Below are 17,741 nucleotides of genomic sequence, written 5' to 3'. Positions count from 1 at the left end.
GTAAACGCCTCTAGAAAATAGGTTAAAAAACCGAGAGACGCTTACACGTGTGGTCTCCGGGTAGGCGTATTAATATTGCGAGAAAGGTGATATAACTTACTAAACAGGTGAAAATACATCCTTGAAACAACGAAATTCCTTTCAACGCCGCCATTTTATTCGGCTTCACACAATTTCCCTCACTTAAAATTCGGCGAACACATTTCACGTTGGACCCCCTGATATGTATCGGCTTTTGTTTGCGCTCACGTAAAATCTGTCGATGACACTGAGTGCTAGATTTGAATGCACTTGCAAGGCTAGGTCACTAAAGTACGGAAATGTTGTTTGACAAGAAAAGGCACTATACAACCCCAAACGAGGGGCGGATATGGATTGGTGGCGGTTAACCAGTACTAGGTGCCTTCACCTCTGCAAGGAACTGACAAGTTCTGTACATGCCAGGAGCAGTGGTACAGTGTGAATGGTCGTAGAAAGGATTTCATAACCAATCACAACAGAAGAGACCTGGTCCGCCCGGGAAGCGAACCCGGATTGTCCGATTCACAGTCCAACGCTCTACCAATTGAGCTAACCAGGCGGGCGGTTATGGATTCCAATGACTGAAGCTATTTATACTTAAAGGTTGTACTGATGACTATAGTATTTACGTTGATCTGATTAGCCGAGGTTATCTCACGAAATACTTGTTTGTGCTATCTCTGTCTTACACACTTTTGCCATTCTGCCTTGGTGCTGTGGTTAAGCCTTTGACCCATTTGAAAGTTTCTACGGAAATTCTGAACATTAAAGATGCACACAAGTTTACTCCCAAACAAGCTGTACCACAACTAATACAATTGTTTTATTTACCAAAAACGATGAATAACTATCGAATAACAATGATTCTTATGAAGTATACCGTCTTTAATTTGAAAAAGATGCAGACAGCTCGGTATTTCGATCTTATGAAATGAAATTATTTCAAATCGCCCGCCATGCATCTTCTGATCATGTTCGGGAAATGCTAATTTGCATAATGTATTCAAACCGGAAATCACAAAGCGAAACGACAACACACACGAAAAGTACAACGCTAAAAGAAAGACATGTATACATCGCCGAGATCGTCGGTATTAAATAAGAGTTTTGTATTATATATTGTAAAGAAGCAATAGTTTGCGTTATTTTTTTTCCAAATGTTACGTTGACCCTCGTGAATATTTGGGAGAGTCCATGTGAATCGCATTCGAACGCTTCCGAAGGAGTCACCAGTTCATGTTCACTTTCGGTTTGTCAGAAAAGCAACACGTTTAAATGTTGCACGTGACATAATTCATAATCCATTTTGATTTAACCGCTTTCTCATTAGTATGAAAAATGGGTTCAAGGGCATTCACCCAAACTCTTTTAAGGAGACGATCATTGATTTCCGTAAATCTTTTAGTACCAATCAGTCATTTAATATTTGTGCGTTTTTAGTTTTTAAATACACGGTTACAATCTTGTTATCAGTAATTTAAATTTTCCATAAATGCATAATTTTGTTAAAAGTTAAAGGTTTTTCACTCAAAATGTATGTTTACATGTATATTGATTATATATACGAGTAACATTTGAACAAGAACTCTGCAAAGCGAACACCAGCGCCTATTTTAGTCGAAAACAACTCAAGAATAATACTTAAAAACAGAATTTTTGGACCCTGCTACACATGTTCGTTTCTCTGGCAACATGTTTACCAAGTTATATTGAAATATCCTGAACGTTGGTCTTTTAGTCATGGCCGATTTTAAAACTGCACAACGACGCAGACGACAAGAACGACATCAAGTCTATCACAACTCTTCCAGAAACAAAGGCGAGCTGAAACTTGTGTCTCAGTGGCAGCATTTTCCGAGGGAAAACCCGGAAATATATTAAACAACTACAGTAGAACCCCGTTGGCTCGAACTCGTATGGCTCGAATTCCTCGTTGGGTCGAACTCGTATGGCTCGAATTCCTCGTTGGGTCGAACTCGTATGGCTCGAATTCCTCGTTGGGTCGAACTCGTATGGCTCGAATTCCTCGTTGGCTCGAACTCGTATGGCTCGAATTCCTCGTTGGGTCGAACTAGATGTAAAGGACTGATTTCTTTATAATGAAGGTAAGCATTCCCGGTTGGCTCGATTTTTCGAGTCTCGAGGTATTTTCGCCGGTCCCTGGGAGTTCGAGCCATCGAGGTTCGATTGTAATGTTGAAAATTATTTCACTGATAAACAACGATTATAAAACATTTTAAACCAAACTTGCGATTTGAAAAAACGTTATGTAAGTGTTTTATGCATTTCTATACATTCAAGTTCAGTTTGACTATTAGGTATTCATTTGCAACGCCCTTACTTAAGATTACATATTATTACATACATATTAAAAATGGAATGCTTAATAGTACATGAATATACATTTACAAACTTTTAAATGCCTTTTTTCTAAATACGTTAAAACTAAGTTACTTTTAAGATATAACTAAAAGCAAGAAAATCGTCTAGGCGAAATGTTAAAATTTGTAACGCCCCTGCTAACAAGAAGTTTATTCGTAGATATCGGAGCCGCATCACACATATTAGAAAGTTCCTCCGCGTCTTCCGCCTCGTAAAACGCATCGCCAAGTAGTTCGCTGTACTTGAAACACGATCTACTCGTCTTAATAGCCTGGATTTCTGAATAAATGCACAGAAGCTTTTTCGCCAGGTCCTGGTCACCTTTCTGCATTGCCAGCTGAAATTATTTATATGCTTCAAAAATTTTGCTTCAATTAAATGAGTTAACTTACATTATGCAATTTAAAACACGCTTATCCTATAATGTTACGAAAATTACTTCTTAATTTAACATGTATGAAGTAAGTTTGTAATGGGGTTAGTATAACACGAGTTATGTATCGATTATTATTGGACAGGGAAACTTACTTAAGATGAAAAGAAAACTATTTTATACCAAATCAGCTTTAATGACGTCAAGTTTCATCTGCATGTCCTGACACACTTTAGTTCTCTGTTCGTCACTGGCGGGTCTCGGGGAGAGGGGAGCAGACAAGGACGAGGAGAGCTTCTTCCGAGGGGATTTGTCTCCTTTGTCATTGATGTCTTCTGTCGCGGGAGAAATGCATATGGTGGGCGGTGGGGTTGGTGGCCAAGCTTCGCTACTGCAGCTCTGAAGATCTGTCGATGAATGGCAATGATAGTCCTTCCCAAATACGAATTGGGCATCTGAAACTGACTTCTTGACAGCGGACGGCTGTTCATTCGACGTGAGCGGTGAGTTCGGTGGTGCACGAGACAAGCTGTATTTTCTTAGCTTGTTCTGTGTGGTTAGTTCCTGGTTGCAAGGGAATTTATTACTGATATCGTCGGTAAACACCTGGCTTTCGCCTGACCACCTGCTGCAACTTCCGGTTGACTTCTCGCGTGACGTTCTTCTTTCAGTAAGGGCTGTAAGAGACGTCGGCGACAAAAAAACATCACTTGAGGGACGGCGGGAGCTATGTCTGGCTGCCAGCATCTGCACTGTTGACCGCCTCCGTACTTTTATACGTGCCAACAGGCGTCTTATTGTCTCAACATAATCTGTTTCCATGGTGATGTTTAAATAAAGTTTTGTTCCGAGTAATAAAAATCCATATTTACTTAAACGCAGGCGTAGGTGTGAATTTTAAGAGCAAATCCGAACGAAGATGATATAAACATGTGTTATATAGGGATGTTTAGTTCAGAGATGAGCAAAGTAAATAAGTACAACCGGACAAGATGTAAGATGTGTTTCCGAAATATAATTATATCCCATTGACAGATTGATACTTATATTAAAATCCTTCTATCAACACTTTTTAATCGTCACTAGATATCTTTACTTTACATCATCATCATCATCATCATCATCATCATCATCATCATCATCATCATCAAATGAGTGTTACTGGTTCAATTCTTAAATTAACTGTAAATAATTTTACATAGTTGAATTCACTTCCGGGTGGCCGCAGAAAATACATTAGTTCTTTGACAATCTCTGAAGTCTATGTGTTCAAACTCTCGAACGCTTTAGTCCTTTATAACAGGACTAAGCTAAACTCATTTTCTTTTTATTTCTTTCAAATTTGTGATTTTAGACTTTTAAATATGAATTTTCTTTCTAATCATAACAATAAATCGTCTTTCACTTATCTTAATGAAATTTAAGTATGTATTTTGGCTTATTGAAATAAGCTAAAGATAAGCTTAAGGAATTTCGAGAAAGTGGGGCCTTATTGTAAAGTAATAATGGTAAAGGTACTGAGATTTTAAAACAAGACCATCCTTTGGTTGGTATATAACGGACATGTGCAAAAGTGGTATGTGTCATCTATTGCTATTACACACATGGGGCTTTCTACGATGTTCTTAGAAAAAAGTTCATTCAGAACGATGCAATGCAGTGATGTAGATGCACTTGTGGATGACAAAGAGATTGTTGATGGTACAAGCGCTTGAGAGAAGTGTTGGGATTTGCAATGTAAGTTACGTTACTGGGAAATGTTTCTGAGTCTATATGACGTAGTATCAACAACTAATGAATGCATTTACATAGAAAGATAGGATCGTGTCATTATTATGCATTTGTAGAAGAGACACAGTTTATGTTTTGACGTCTAGATTTATGTTGCTTAGTGTATTTTTAAGAAGGAATTTATCTAAATCCTGTAAAACCCTATAACATCTGAGATATGACTCAATGTGTTTGTTTGAATAGCACTGAATAGCACTGTCCTGGAAAAAGTAAAGTCCAAAAGAGCAGAGTGAATAAGTACAACCGGTCAAAGTGTAAGATGCGTTTCCGACATACAAATAAAGACAAACCTATATTTATATCTCATTGATTGTCTATCTTCTATGGATGCAATGAAAACAATAGACCAATAATTGCTGGTTATGCTAATTGGTAGGATCATGGCAGGAACATGGAATCAATCTCCGCCCAGCGCCACACCTGTCTCAAGGACAGACGGAAATACATAACACGTTTTTGTACGTGATGGTCTATATTATTCTAAAAATGGTCATGATATTAAAAGAGAAAAAGTGACCATTGATTTAAACAAGATTAAACAAGATAGTCGTAGATTATCAAACATAAATAGAAAATAGAAAGAAAACAAATTAACGATGGTGTCAGTTATATCACTTTGTGTTCTTTGTTTCTGAATAGAAATTATTCATTAAAAGTGTTTAATCAAAAATATGAGTTTACCCACGAAATTGTCGGGTATTAGGTTCCTGTATGTGTCGATGACACACTGGCTCTCACAACTCATCGACGACACACTGGCTCTCACAACTCATCGACGACAAAAATGCTCTCACAACTCATCGACGACACAAAGGTTCTCACAACTCATCGACGACACAAAGGTTTCACAACTCATCGACGACACAAAGGTTCTCACAACTCATCGACGACACAAAGGCTCTCACAACTCATCGACGACACAAAGGTTCTCACAACTCATCGACGACACAAAGGCTCTCACACAACTCATCGACCACACAAAAGCTCTTACATCGACGATACAAAGGCTCTCACAACTCATAGACGACACAAAGGCTCTCACAACTCATCGACGCCACAAATGTTCTCACAGCTCATCGACGACACAAAGGCTCTCACAACTCATCGACGACACAAAGGTTCTCACAACTCATCGACGACACAAAGGCTCTCACAACTCATCGACGACACAAAGGCTCTCACAACTCATCGACGACACAAAGGCTCTCACAACTCATCGACGACACAAAGGCTCTCACAACTCATCGACGACACAAAGGTTCTCACAACTCATCGACGACACAAAGGTTCTCACAACTCATCGACGACACAAAGGCTCTCACAACTCATCGACGACACAAAGGCTCTCACAACTCATCGACGACACAAAGGTTCTCACAACTCATCGACGACACAAAGGTTCTCACAACTCATCGACGACACAAAGGTTCTCACAACTCATCGACGACACAAAGGTTCTCACAACTCATCGACGACACAAAGGCTCTCACAACTCATCGACGACACAAATGTTCTCACAACTCATCGACGACACAAATGTTCTCACAACTCATCGATGACACAAAGGCTCTCACAACTCATCGACGACACAAAGGTTCTCACAACTTATCGACGACACAAAGGTTCTCGCAACTCATCGACGACACAACGGCTCTCACAACTCATCGACGTTTTGTTCGAAAAAACCGACGAGCAAACAAGGTCGAACCAAACAAAAAATTAAAAGGACAGCACACAAACATATGAAGACGGTTTATTTATACATAAATAGAATGAAACAACAATGTATAGGCTATTATGATAGCTTCATGAATAACAAATATCATTGTGAAGGTGTAATGTAACACAAATGCATGCAGTACTTATCATTTTGGTGGAATAAATGGAATATAAAACAATGTTATTTTGTACCATCAAGTCTTTCTACTGAAAACATATGTTTACACCTATACCCTTTACATTTTTCGAAAGAGGTAAAAAAAATGAACAATCAATTGAAAACTTATAACTTTGGTTAATAGTTAGGCCAATATAAAATAATTGCTTGATTTTCATCAATCTTTAAAATGGGGGCGATTGGTAACGTATATATTTTATTTTTTCTTAGATGACTGTTTTACCATTGAATATGTTTCAATGCTCTTCCAAATTGCATAAGGGCCTTATACATGTGTTTCTAGACGAACGGTGAACACCATCGTAACAATTCTCCTTTTTTACATGTGAATGTTTACATCGACACCGGCTGGTATGAATAAACGCCGTTTCAGGCCAGTACGAAAATGCAGGCAACAGTTCAACAGTTTGATTTAAGTCAATAAAAATTGAGGGGCTGCGGAAAAAGAGGCGGTGGCCGGGGATGAAATTCTAGCAATGAATTTATAATCGCTTTAGCACACAAGACGCAGCAAACTGTTTAAACGACATTAACATTTTGACAGAAACTGACAATATTTAAAATGAAATGAAATGAAGTCACTTTTCATCAATATGCATCCAATTAAACATATATTATGTTTGCTTTCTTCTCTGAACATTTCATAGCTGATCTCATGAGATTTATAAACAATGTCAATATAATATTATAACATGATTACAATTTTCAAATACAATGTAACAAGGGAATGAAATACTTCCTCCTAAAACTACCAGCTCGGAGCCTCTGTTTTACAATGTTGTAAGTCGTACCCATTGTTTGTAACCAGGAACGCGTGTTTTCCATCTTCCAATGAATGTCGAACATTTTCGGGCGCATGCGCAGTAATCGCAGAACTGTCCTCAGTGTCATAATGATGACTGGTTTCTACAAATCGCATTCGTTTTAAAGCAGGTTCAGAAGTATCAGATAAACCAGTCTGCCTATTGTCGTCTGCCCATCGGTTCTGTACAAGTGTGCAAGGCTCTGGTTTGATGTGAACGATTTCTGAAGTTTTACGCATTTGTTGTGAATGAAGCATCTGTTCTTTTTCTAATTCAATCGAACTTGTTTTCCCCTCATTTCTGTCTTGAACTATGTTCAGTTCCGGTTTTGTTTCCGTTGTGCTATCGTTGTATGATGTCCCACTTTCTGATTGGCTAAAATTGGTTCCGTTGCTTGTAGTATTTGATGACGTAAGAGGATAGAGGCGATTTGATTGGCTGTTGTGTCGCCCTCCGAAGTTTATCGACCTCGGTATGGAGAACGGAAATGTTGTATTTGGATAACCTGGCGGGGAAGGCGTTGTCCTTTCTGGACACCTGCAATGAAATCAGTATATTCGTTTACGCATAATGTATTTAATGTCACCTGTGCTATAATGTATATATACCATTTTTGGTTCGTGTTTTTAAGAAGATACACAAACACGGTTTTCTTGCTTGTTGCTTCTGTTCATTTTGATTGAATAAGAGACAATATTTTACAGTCGATTAAGGTAGGCGTTACCGCTTGGCTCGAATTTTCCGAGGTTCGAGGTTATTTCGCCGGTCCCTGAGAGTTCGAGCCAACGGGGTTCGACTGTACTGTACATGGCGTGTGTTTGTCTAACTGTCTTCAAGTACATCTACCTAATATTTTAATTTAAAGAAGATGGTCTTACCTGTCAAAGCTGTCTCGGAATCCCTTGGCAAATGGATTGTGGTCAATTTTAAGCTGAGTTATCTGGAAAAAAGCCATAATAAATTTAACAATGCTTCTTGGAAATGGTAGCCAGTAACTCTTTTTCTTTACAAGAACTACATTATTGACATTTTTTTAACTTAATATTTCTGTTGAAAACATGCGTATAGGAAAATAACAGTTCTATAAAAATAAACATTATTTAAATAAGAGCAACTTTGTCTGATTAAATTATGAAAGGATTTTTTTAAATAAATTACATCTGTGTTCTGGTAGGCAGTGACTGCGATAAACTGTGTTTCCGGGAATGAGTGTGTCTGCAGGCTCTTCTGGTCCTCCGGTGCGCATGCGTCAAGTTGAATCACATGTATTCGCGGTTGGTACTTGTGCATGGAGTTCAGGATCACCTAGAAGAGTGGACACAATAAGTGGTGATTGAGGTTTTGCTGGTTTATATTCAAATGGAGCTTGAAACAGCTACACGATAATTTGAATCCCTCTCGAGTCCTCGCTCATTAATGGGTCGAAACTAGTACTTGGGTTGTACTAGTATTCTGTATACAACTTAAGTCTATCGTATGGCCATACATCACTGACTCCACTCACTATAAAGGTGCGTTATTTATATCGAGAAATCCGATTAGCTACATCGTTCTTAGATCCGATTAAGACCCGTGTTGAATACCACCCGTGGTATTCTTTATGAAAGATTAGGAGAGCGTGTCGAACCCGAGTCATATTGGGAGAAGGGCGAATGCCTTGCTACTTGAAAATTCTCTGCCTCGAAAAGTCCTTCCATCTTTTATCCGCAAATATGTACGTACACGTTGACATTATATGTTATATCATTATGTGTTGTTGACGATGTACATTGTACAAGTCAAAATAAATTGTCTGTCTGTCTGTCTGTCTGTCTGTCTGTCTGTCTGTCTGTCTGTCTGTCTGTCTACGTAACACAGCCTTTTCAAATATGCTTTGAAATTTAATCAATAGAGCTTATACGGGAGAAAATTATTATATTTAAAAAAATGTCTTTTATTTAAATGGTTGATTCATGTATTATGCGTTTCTGCTAGATCAGTCAGAAAATTTAAGTGCCAGAGTGTGCATCGCCGTCGTTTTAGGTGGTCAAATGATATGTGTATAGATATATACCGGTCAATCTCATTAAAATCAGATCCCCAATACACGCTTCACGACGTTACGCTATGTGGTACATAAACGTAATGAAATGAAGTGAACGTCACGATATGATTTTAATGAGATTGTATACTGGTATACTAGCATTCTCTCAAATGACAAATAATAATAAACATGTTTTCTGTAAAATATCATGCACTTTAACTGGGACACATTTGTCTGTTACTGCGTCCAATCTAAGAAAATTACTAGTATGATCTAAAATGACGTTGAATAATATTTAATGACTAAATAGAACTGTTACAGTTGAAACTAGAGGGACAAGACCAATAGTCTGTCATTCAACCAATATTGAACCAATGTCACACAGGATTGATTGGACATACCTGTCCCGACTCGGCGTTTTTGTTGTTGGTCAGTTTGAGCTTGCTGAACACGATGTCCTGTTTCATCCAGTGTGCACCGGAGTTGGGAGAGTCCGGATGGAGGTACACTCGTCCGTCTGTGGGAGAAAAAAATACACACAAATTACGCTTTTGGCCGTTTGGGATTGTAAGCTTATTTATATTCGCACTCGGGCAATCTCCATTCGGCGAGTGCTCCAATAATATTGTAACCCTGGTAAGAGCTACTCTGGTTCTTTAACGTTCACCAGTGTACTGCACCAGCACTGCCACACGGGACCCCATTTATCGTCCCCCCTCCCCCGGAAGACGATATGTATCTTTTTAGTCGCGGCGAATCAAACCAGCGACCCCTGGATTGACAGGCAAGTGTGTTACCACTAGACCACGGATCCACCACCGTTTAATAGAGGACAGACGTTATATATGTGTGAAAATACACCTTTATATTCGGTGGACTATAGGGTTGAACCAATGCGGGTGTTAATACACACACTTGTGAAAGGAAGGAAACATTGCTATTACACCTGTGGTTACATCAGTATTACCAAGGTGAAAAGTCGCTGAATATTTAGTTCAGAAATACATCTATATTTGAACAAAGGCGACTTATTAAACCAGTGCCACGCCACAGGACCGACAGTAACAGACAGGTGCGGTGTGACTTGTCACTCCTTTGAACCCGAGGTGTTAGGAAAAATATAATAGTTCAAATGCGACTTTGACCAGGTTTGATCGGAGTTCATATAACAGTGAGTATAGGATGGGGCTTCCAGACTGAGGATATTTGTATTGCATTCATTAAATGAATTAAACATATTGAACATATTCCGTTAGTTTAGTTTTGAAATTACGATATAAAGAGTCGATTTACAATTCCCACTGTATGGCGAATGCAAGCAGGTGTTTTGTGACAGTTTTCAGAATAGCCGACTTTTACTCTGAGTCAGGTTATGCATATTAGAATACAACCTACATTTTTAGCCAATGAAATGGCAGACTGGCAAGCCTTAAAGACTAGGCTTTATTATTAAGAATGTCAACATTCGCGGGTGTTTAAAGGTCCGCCTACTGCCACTCATCCGATATTTACTAATTGCGTCAGATTTTGTGTTGGAACTGTATTTTAATGATAATAAGAAGGGCTCGTTTGATAAACTCCCACCACCTAGTCTTAATCATTAAAAATTTACTTCATGTCATCTAACAATTACTCAGTGCATGTTAATAAAAATGTTACATTTGCTTTGTTTTTATCAGATTTTTTGGCAAAATAATAATAATTTTAAATCCTTTGAAAACTCAAGATTTCAACTCTGTGGTTTAACGGACGTTCTGTTTTCTAAATAATACACTTTTTATCCAATTTAGGTAAATAATTGTGGTTGTAAAATTTCAATTCTGACATGCTGTGGTCAAGTGTCAATACTGAACTTCTCTAATTATCTCTATTGGCTGTAAGCGCCATCTTAACGGATTGTTCAACGACCATCGACAAGTAATGACACTATCCGAATAGACGCTGGTGACAAAATGGCGGTCTCAAGATGTCGCCTGCTGCTTGGAAGCTGTGTTTGCGGGGCGATTAATCATTACTTTGTCTCGCAATGCAACTTTTGTCAGCTTACTTAAAGTTGTGTACCAAATATGTCATTTGCCACTGTCTAATACTTGGCAATAATAGACTTGTCCATTAGTGTAGATACTTGCAAAAAAACACTGTTTGAAGTATTGCGAGATACACGAACAAATATGTGAGTGCGTCGTTTAAAATGAGCAGGTAATTATGCAAATTATGTTAAACAAACAAATGTATAAACCTAGTTTCATAAACTAAATATTCTTTACCCTTTCAACATTTTTTGAAACTCAGTGTTATGAACTCTTAATTGCATGTTGCCCACTTATGAGGGCGGCGAGTACATCTTGGGCAATAGATGATCTGAACACAGAGCTGAGGAGATCCCCAGCGCACCCGAGAAACTAAGCCGAGTCTCATATCTTGTCGTATCCATATCTAAGCGCAAAAGGGACTTTCGCGGAACATATCGCATTACGTAAAGGGCGGAGTTCAGAAAAAAACAGCGATGTGTGCAGAAGACATTGTGTGCCCAAAACAAAGGAAAACAAATGCCAAATAATAAATCCTTAGAATATGGCCTACTTTGGGGGAGCTGCTCGGCCTGACCGCAGGGGACCCAGTGTCCGTTCTGGAACTTCCAATGACTGTTGTCTGCTAGCACAATGTCCACAAATACATTATACTGACTGTGGGGCTCCAGTCCCGTCAAGCTGTACTGTAGGGTCGGGAACATTCGTCTGTAAATATATGAGATACTGTATGAAGAAGAGTGGTACAAAATATTCTCTCAATATCTATACTTTTTTATAAAATGTTTTCCGGTGGTTGATAGAGATTTATCAGTAGAATACAATTGATATTTCACAGTTTCGTGAACAATAAATACTCGTGCACACCACATTGAATATTTCACTCGTGGCTACGTCACTCATTAATGTTTAGGTGCTCACTCGACGAAATATATTACGATCTTACACTGAAACAAACAATTATCCTCTATTTGATACAAAATATAAGGTGTTGTTGGCTGCAGGTTACTAATATTCAATACTACATTAATACCGTGAGTACCGAGGATGCGTTGCTATATAGATCATGGAGAACTGACGCCAAATTACTTAGAAACATTTACAAAAATTACTATGTGCGATAAATTGCCGTGTTTGACTATGTGATAAAACAGACTTGTCTTGTTCGAAAGCTTGAAAAGGACTATTTGTTTGTAAATGCATCACAAAAATCTGAAGATTTTTTCCACATTTCAGCATGACGTTATTCAAAATTATAGATGTTTTACTCTTTTTGAAAGCGCATTCGCTTGTGCATAATATTGATAAACATCTTTGCTCAATATTTTCTAGAAGATATTATTTCTAGAGCACAACTTGTACTTGAGAAATAACTCAAAATAATAAATATCACTCCATTCGGAACTCTTCGGTCATTTTATTTTCAAAAACAACCTCGGATGTATGCCGGTACATCATTTGAAGGAGTTCGTATTCTTTTGAATTAAATCGTTAAATAAATTTAGTGTTTTACAGTTAAATTTATTGATTTAAGTTTAAATTGATTTCCAGTGAAGTGTATTATTGCAAACATAATAAAGATTCCCATCAGTTAAGACAAAAAGTTTAACTGCTAAATAAAATTACTAAGCGATCTACTTGCAGCGGACTTAAACGTTCCTCTTTTTGAGTATGTAATCCGTCCAAATACATCCGAGGTTGTTTTTGAAAAAAATGGCCGAGGAGTTCCGAATGATATCACTCAAGTAAACGTTTTTTCGAAAGAATGATTAGTCTAATAATTATTTTTCTATATAATAATTTTATCAACAAACCATTTATATGCCTTATTATTAAATAGATCTTTTGTTTTGTTTCTTTCCCTATATTTAGTGTAAAAACATTGTTTTGTTTTCTTTGAATTCAAGTTAAAACAATATACTTTATGAACATTTTCACTAAAATGCTTTATAAATATGACCCCAGGTGATGTGGTGACTATGTCAATGGTTTATATGAGTTTTCTGCAAGCTTTTGCAATGTTTAGAATACTAAATAAAACGTTAAAATGACACTTATTCAAAATCAATACATACACATGTATAACAAAGATGAATTTTGAGTGATAAACCTTTAACTACTTACTAAATAATGCAATTATGGAAAATAATAATTTCTGTTAACACGATTGCAACCATGTATTTCATAGCTGAAAACGCATAAATATTAAATGAGTGGTGAATGCTAAAAGATTTACAGTGATTTACTATCACGCATAGGTTAGAATACTATGTTTCTGCACCTTTCTTTTAAATTAACCTCGGTATCCTTCATAAGAATCATTGTTATTGACATTTATTTATTCTTTTTGGTATATTTAAACAATTTTATTAATTGTGGTATATCTATTTTGGAGTAAGAGTGCATCTTTAAGTTATTTATGTAAATGTTACTGTCATTTGTATTTTTACGGTGTATAACGAAATCAACTTTCACTCGATTTTGACTATATAAACGCCTAACGCTTTACAGTATTTCAGCAATCTTCGCAACTGTTGTCATTTACGGCTGAAATCAGCACCAATCAGCTATGTTATTGATCTTTTCATGTTTAATTATTGGCAATGATTGTCCAAAATGACTGATAATAGACTTTTAATGTAAACACTTGGTATAAATGTTCGCTGCGCCATGCCTTGAACCGCGATCCACAACCATTGTCTCCTGATTTTCAGGCCGTTTTGTGGTTCACAGTTCCGAAGGATGCCTATATTTCTATCATTTGAAGTACTTAGCAGTTACTTATTTGTGGTAAATACCGGCTAAAAAAATGCTAGTTCCAATATACGTCCGTGAGAAAAAAATGTTTTTAATATTGTTTGTTTCACTTTCGTAACTTTCACAAACATTGCCTAGCCAATACAAGCTGACAGACTGACGCCACGGAGAACTGTGCCGACTTGGCTTTTTGATATATTTCAAAGAACGCATTTGTGTTGTTGTTGTTGTTTTAAAATATTTAGAAAAACTAAAAATATACGATTTAACAATCAACATTATGAGTTATGTAAACAAAACATGAACGAAACGTGTAATTATGAATGAATAAATATTAACGAATAAATGTATACATAAAAAATGAATGAATAAATGTATACATAAAAAGAGTAATGAATAAATGTATACATAAATAAATTTATACATGAAAACAAAAAAATGGGTGAACGAATGAATGAATGACAAAATGAATTAATAAATGAATGATTGAATGAATGAATGAATGAACGAACGAACGAACGAACGAACGAACGAACGAACGAACGAACGAACGAACGAACGAACGAACGAAATAAATAAATAAATAAATAAATAAATAAATAAATAAATAAATAAATAAATAAATAAATAAATAAATAAATTAAATAAACAAACAAACAAACAAACAAACAAACAAACAAACAAACAAACAAACAAACAAACAAACAAACAAACAAACAAACAAACACACACACAAACAAACAAACAAACAAACAAACAAACAAACAAACAAACAAACAAACAAATAAATAAATAAATAAATAAATAAATAAATAAATAAATAAATAAATAAATAAATAAATAAATAAATATAAGGAAAGGAATAAACAATAAATAAATAAATAAGAACATAAAATAATTATGAAATTAAGAAATAAAGAAATAAAAAAATACAGTAATCAAAAAGAAGTACAAAATAAAGTAAATAAAAACTAAATAAAAATATATAACCAAACAATTCAATAAATATATCGAAAACCTATTAACAAACGTGTTAGGTATATCAGCTTAATACAATCTTGATCAATCCTGATTAATCCAAATATTTATTAATCCCAAAGATCACCTTCTTCAGGTGGCGGTGTGTTTTGATTCTGTAATATTATAACATTATAACACTAGGCCTTTCATACATCTTGATTGGTCATCTAATTTTGATTTATTCCATTAAAAATGATTGTAATAATCTCTATACAATGCCTATATTGTAGGTTTTATAAATGTTTATTTTATCTGATGTTGAACCAAATCGATGCAATGCGCGGATGTCGTATTCACATGTTGTTAATTCACTAACAAAAATTAAATTCTAATTGAAATTTCGCTGAAGTGAAACAAATTATTATTCTAAAATTTAAGCATGCTCAGCACGAGATTAATTTGAAGCGTTAATATGCTTTCAAATATTAATATTATTGTTTATGATTATGAAACGTCTAAAATGATTGTCTGTCATTTACAACCGAAATTGATTACTTTGCCCATAGATCGATAACTGTGTTTGCATGTGAATAAAAATCGATTTTTTATTTTTTACATTTTGACCTCTTCCAATGAAACTCAAACCTCCAAGGCACGAGTCCAAAATTTGTAAGGAATTGATTGCATTCTGGTATTTATTCTTGGAGTTGTTTTCGTTTTTTGAGATATTAGAATTAAACTTGCCCACAACTAGTTAAAGTAACGTTGTTCTTAATATTTATGTTTAATGGAAACATCTAATAAACACCCATATCGTACGATCGAATTTTCGAAATAATATTTTTGACTAGTAAATATATATATTTCGAAACGAAGAGCTTTATTGGACAGTTTAAATTTTATTTGATTCTTGAAGAAGATCTTTCAATTTGATCGGTACAACTTACTAAAGTATCTAAAATAAGTCCTCGGTTATACAATATTCGATCGTACGCATGTGGAAAAGTTTCCTGTACGTCGATGAACAAGACGGTCTTTCTTTGTAACTTTTGTAATGCATAAATCATATTTTATCACATCATTTAAAAAAATAAAATGATTACGTCGAAGAAAACGCTCATACAATATAGATCTTATGTTGGCTTAAAAAGGCGTTCAAATAAATGTCATAACATTAACTCATTAACACATACTAGTATATCAAACGCCAACTGCAGGTTAATACTCTAAATAGTTTAACCATTTATTTGTAAACACCAAATTTTAATAATCTAAAATCATTTAATTTTTAGTTGCGTCGCTAACGCTTTTCGCTGGGAAGCATGAAAACCTGCATCTTAAAATGTTCATGAGCACTATTTAGATCTAGTCCGCTGACGCTAATGTTACCACGGATGAGTTCGCCGGACGAATTCTTATTCCATATTTAATGTACAAAACTGGTCATTGAGATTTCGCAATTAAACAAAAGCAAGTCTAAACACTGGTAGTATTTTTTGTGTTGTTTTCAGTTTTCTTAATATATCAAAATTAATAATACTGTTTAATTGAAATTAGACACAGAAATGCTATGCTCTTCAGTCAAAAAAATTGTTGTCTAAATCCATGCATTGCACTGTATTTGTATTATGTATTTACAATACACATGTTTATTATGTTTACTGCAATAAAAATATTGAATTGAATTGAATTGAATTGAAAATTGACAAACGCGTGATTACCTTCCTTGCTTGGTTATGATCATCTCGCACGTGTGCTGGTGAAACTTGGACCACAGGTCTCTATTACACAGGTACACACACACACTGTTGTGGGGGTAAAAGCCCGCCCCGGGGCCCGGCTGGACGCACCCCATGGGCATGAGTCCCGGGGGTGAGTGTCCGAGGGCCGGGGACATCTGGCCACCATGGTAATAATGTTGTCCCATGCCGAATGAGTCTGTATACATTGGCATGGAATAGGCAGGGTTCTGCCGCTGAAACGTGGACGGGTATAGCGCTCCGCCACCGGTGAAGGCAGATTTCCCATATTCCGGTCCGCTGGGTCCAAAGTTTTGAATGCCGACAGGGTACTGTGACGGGTGGTTGAACATAGGGTACTTCCGGCATGCTGGGAGGATCATGTGGTCCTCTTTCCCAACGGTGATCGGCTTCCGGCACGACATAAGATCCTCGCGTTGCTGAGGCTCGTCGGCTTCATGTTCCCGACCAGCCGTCGGAACAAGGTTGCCTTCGGCTCCAAGTTGTTCGTACACGACGCCCTGGTCACCAACTGCGCCATCATCGCCAGTTTGAAAACTGCAGTCATATTTATGAATGTTCGCTGCAACACCTTGGTAGCCTCCATTACTGCTTGGATAACTTTCTCCCGAAGTTTGATATATCGCCCGTCTTAAGTCCGAGAAGGGTGAAAATGAATTATTCACAGGCATTTCGCAGTTAAGACCCTCTTGGCGTATCATTTTTGTATATTTTTCGTGTATTTATCAAGGTTCGCGCCGTTCACAAAAATGTGCTTATTCTGACTAAGAGGCACAACGAATGTGTAAATAGTCATCCACACCCCTTGAGGATTTCGTGAAATCTCCACACGAAAAAAATGTTTATAACATAAACACAAAAAAGTGTTACTAATTTGCCAAAACCGCGAATTCACAGCGAAACTCAGTTTTAGGCAATAACGTGTAATATTAAAGCTTTGATAA

At 36.5% G+C, this 17,741-nt stretch overlaps 3 protein-coding genes across 3 annotated transcripts; 1 reads left to right on the top strand and 2 right to left on the bottom strand.

Annotated features, from left to right (window-relative positions):
* Nucleotides 1-1,184: 1,184 nt before the first annotated feature.
* Nucleotides 1,185-3,709, bottom strand: LOC128206352 (uncharacterized). Its single transcript, XM_052908743.1, has 2 exons — nucleotides 2,960-3,709; nucleotides 1,185-2,740 (listed from the first exon to the last, which is right to left on the bottom strand). Exons 1-2 carry the CDS (start codon nucleotides 3,596-3,598, stop codon nucleotides 2,489-2,491), a joined length of 891 nt encoding a protein of 296 aa, XP_052764703.1. The 5' UTR covers nucleotides 3,599-3,709; the 3' UTR covers nucleotides 1,185-2,488.
* Nucleotides 3,710-5,238: 1,529 nt separating this feature from the next.
* On the top strand, nucleotides 5,239-6,126 carry LOC128204335 (zinc finger protein 626-like). Its single transcript, XM_052905749.1, has one exon. The coding sequence runs from the start codon at nucleotides 5,239-5,241 to the stop codon at nucleotides 6,124-6,126; it is 888 nt and encodes a 295-aa protein (XP_052761709.1).
* A 1,086-nt stretch (nucleotides 6,127-7,212) lies between these two features.
* On the bottom strand, nucleotides 7,213-17,498 carry LOC128204334 (eomesodermin homolog). The gene is made up of 6 exons (XM_052905748.1): nucleotides 16,759-17,498; nucleotides 11,874-12,028; nucleotides 9,692-9,807; nucleotides 8,426-8,572; nucleotides 8,146-8,207; nucleotides 7,213-7,804 (listed from the first exon to the last, which is right to left on the bottom strand). Exons 1-6 carry the CDS (start codon nucleotides 17,496-17,498, stop codon nucleotides 7,213-7,215), a joined length of 1,812 nt encoding a protein of 603 aa, XP_052761708.1.
* Nucleotides 17,499-17,741: the final 243 nt, after the last annotated feature.

Source organism: Mya arenaria, chromosome 10 (assembly GCF_026914265.1).
Source record: "Mya arenaria isolate MELC-2E11 chromosome 10, ASM2691426v1".
Lineage (NCBI taxonomy): Eukaryota > Metazoa > Mollusca > Bivalvia > Myida > Myidae > Mya > Mya arenaria.
The sequence above is the reverse complement of the archived record's forward strand: the minus strand, read 5'-3'. Positions and strand labels throughout refer to the sequence as shown.

What these genes read in the sequence shown, in the direction of transcription:
- LOC128206352 (XM_052908743.1), bottom strand. Translation starts at nt 3,598, where the DNA reads ATGGAAACAGATTATGTTGAGACAATAAGACGCCTGTTGGCACGTATA. An exon ending in ACGTCATTAAAGCTGATTTG is followed by an intron (nt 2,741 to 2,959) that starts GTATAAAATAGT and finishes AAATAATTTCAG; the next exon opens with CTGGCAATGCAGAAAGGTGA.
- LOC128204335 (XM_052905749.1), top strand. Translation starts at nt 5,239, where the DNA reads ATGAGTTTACCCACGAAATTGTCGGGTATTAGGTTCCTGTATGTGTCG.
- LOC128204334 (XM_052905748.1), bottom strand. Translation starts at nt 17,498, where the DNA reads ATGATACGCCAAGAGGGTCTTAACTGCGAAATGCCTGTGAATAATTCA. An exon ending in AAAACGCCGAGTCGGGACAG is followed by an intron (nt 8,573 to 9,691) that starts GTATGTCCAATC and finishes CCACTCTTCTAG; the next exon opens with GTGATCCTGAACTCCATGCA. An exon ending in CTGCCTACCAGAACACAGAT is followed by an intron (nt 8,208 to 8,425) that starts GTAATTTATTTA and finishes GCTTTTTTCCAG; the next exon opens with ATAACTCAGCTTAAAATTGA.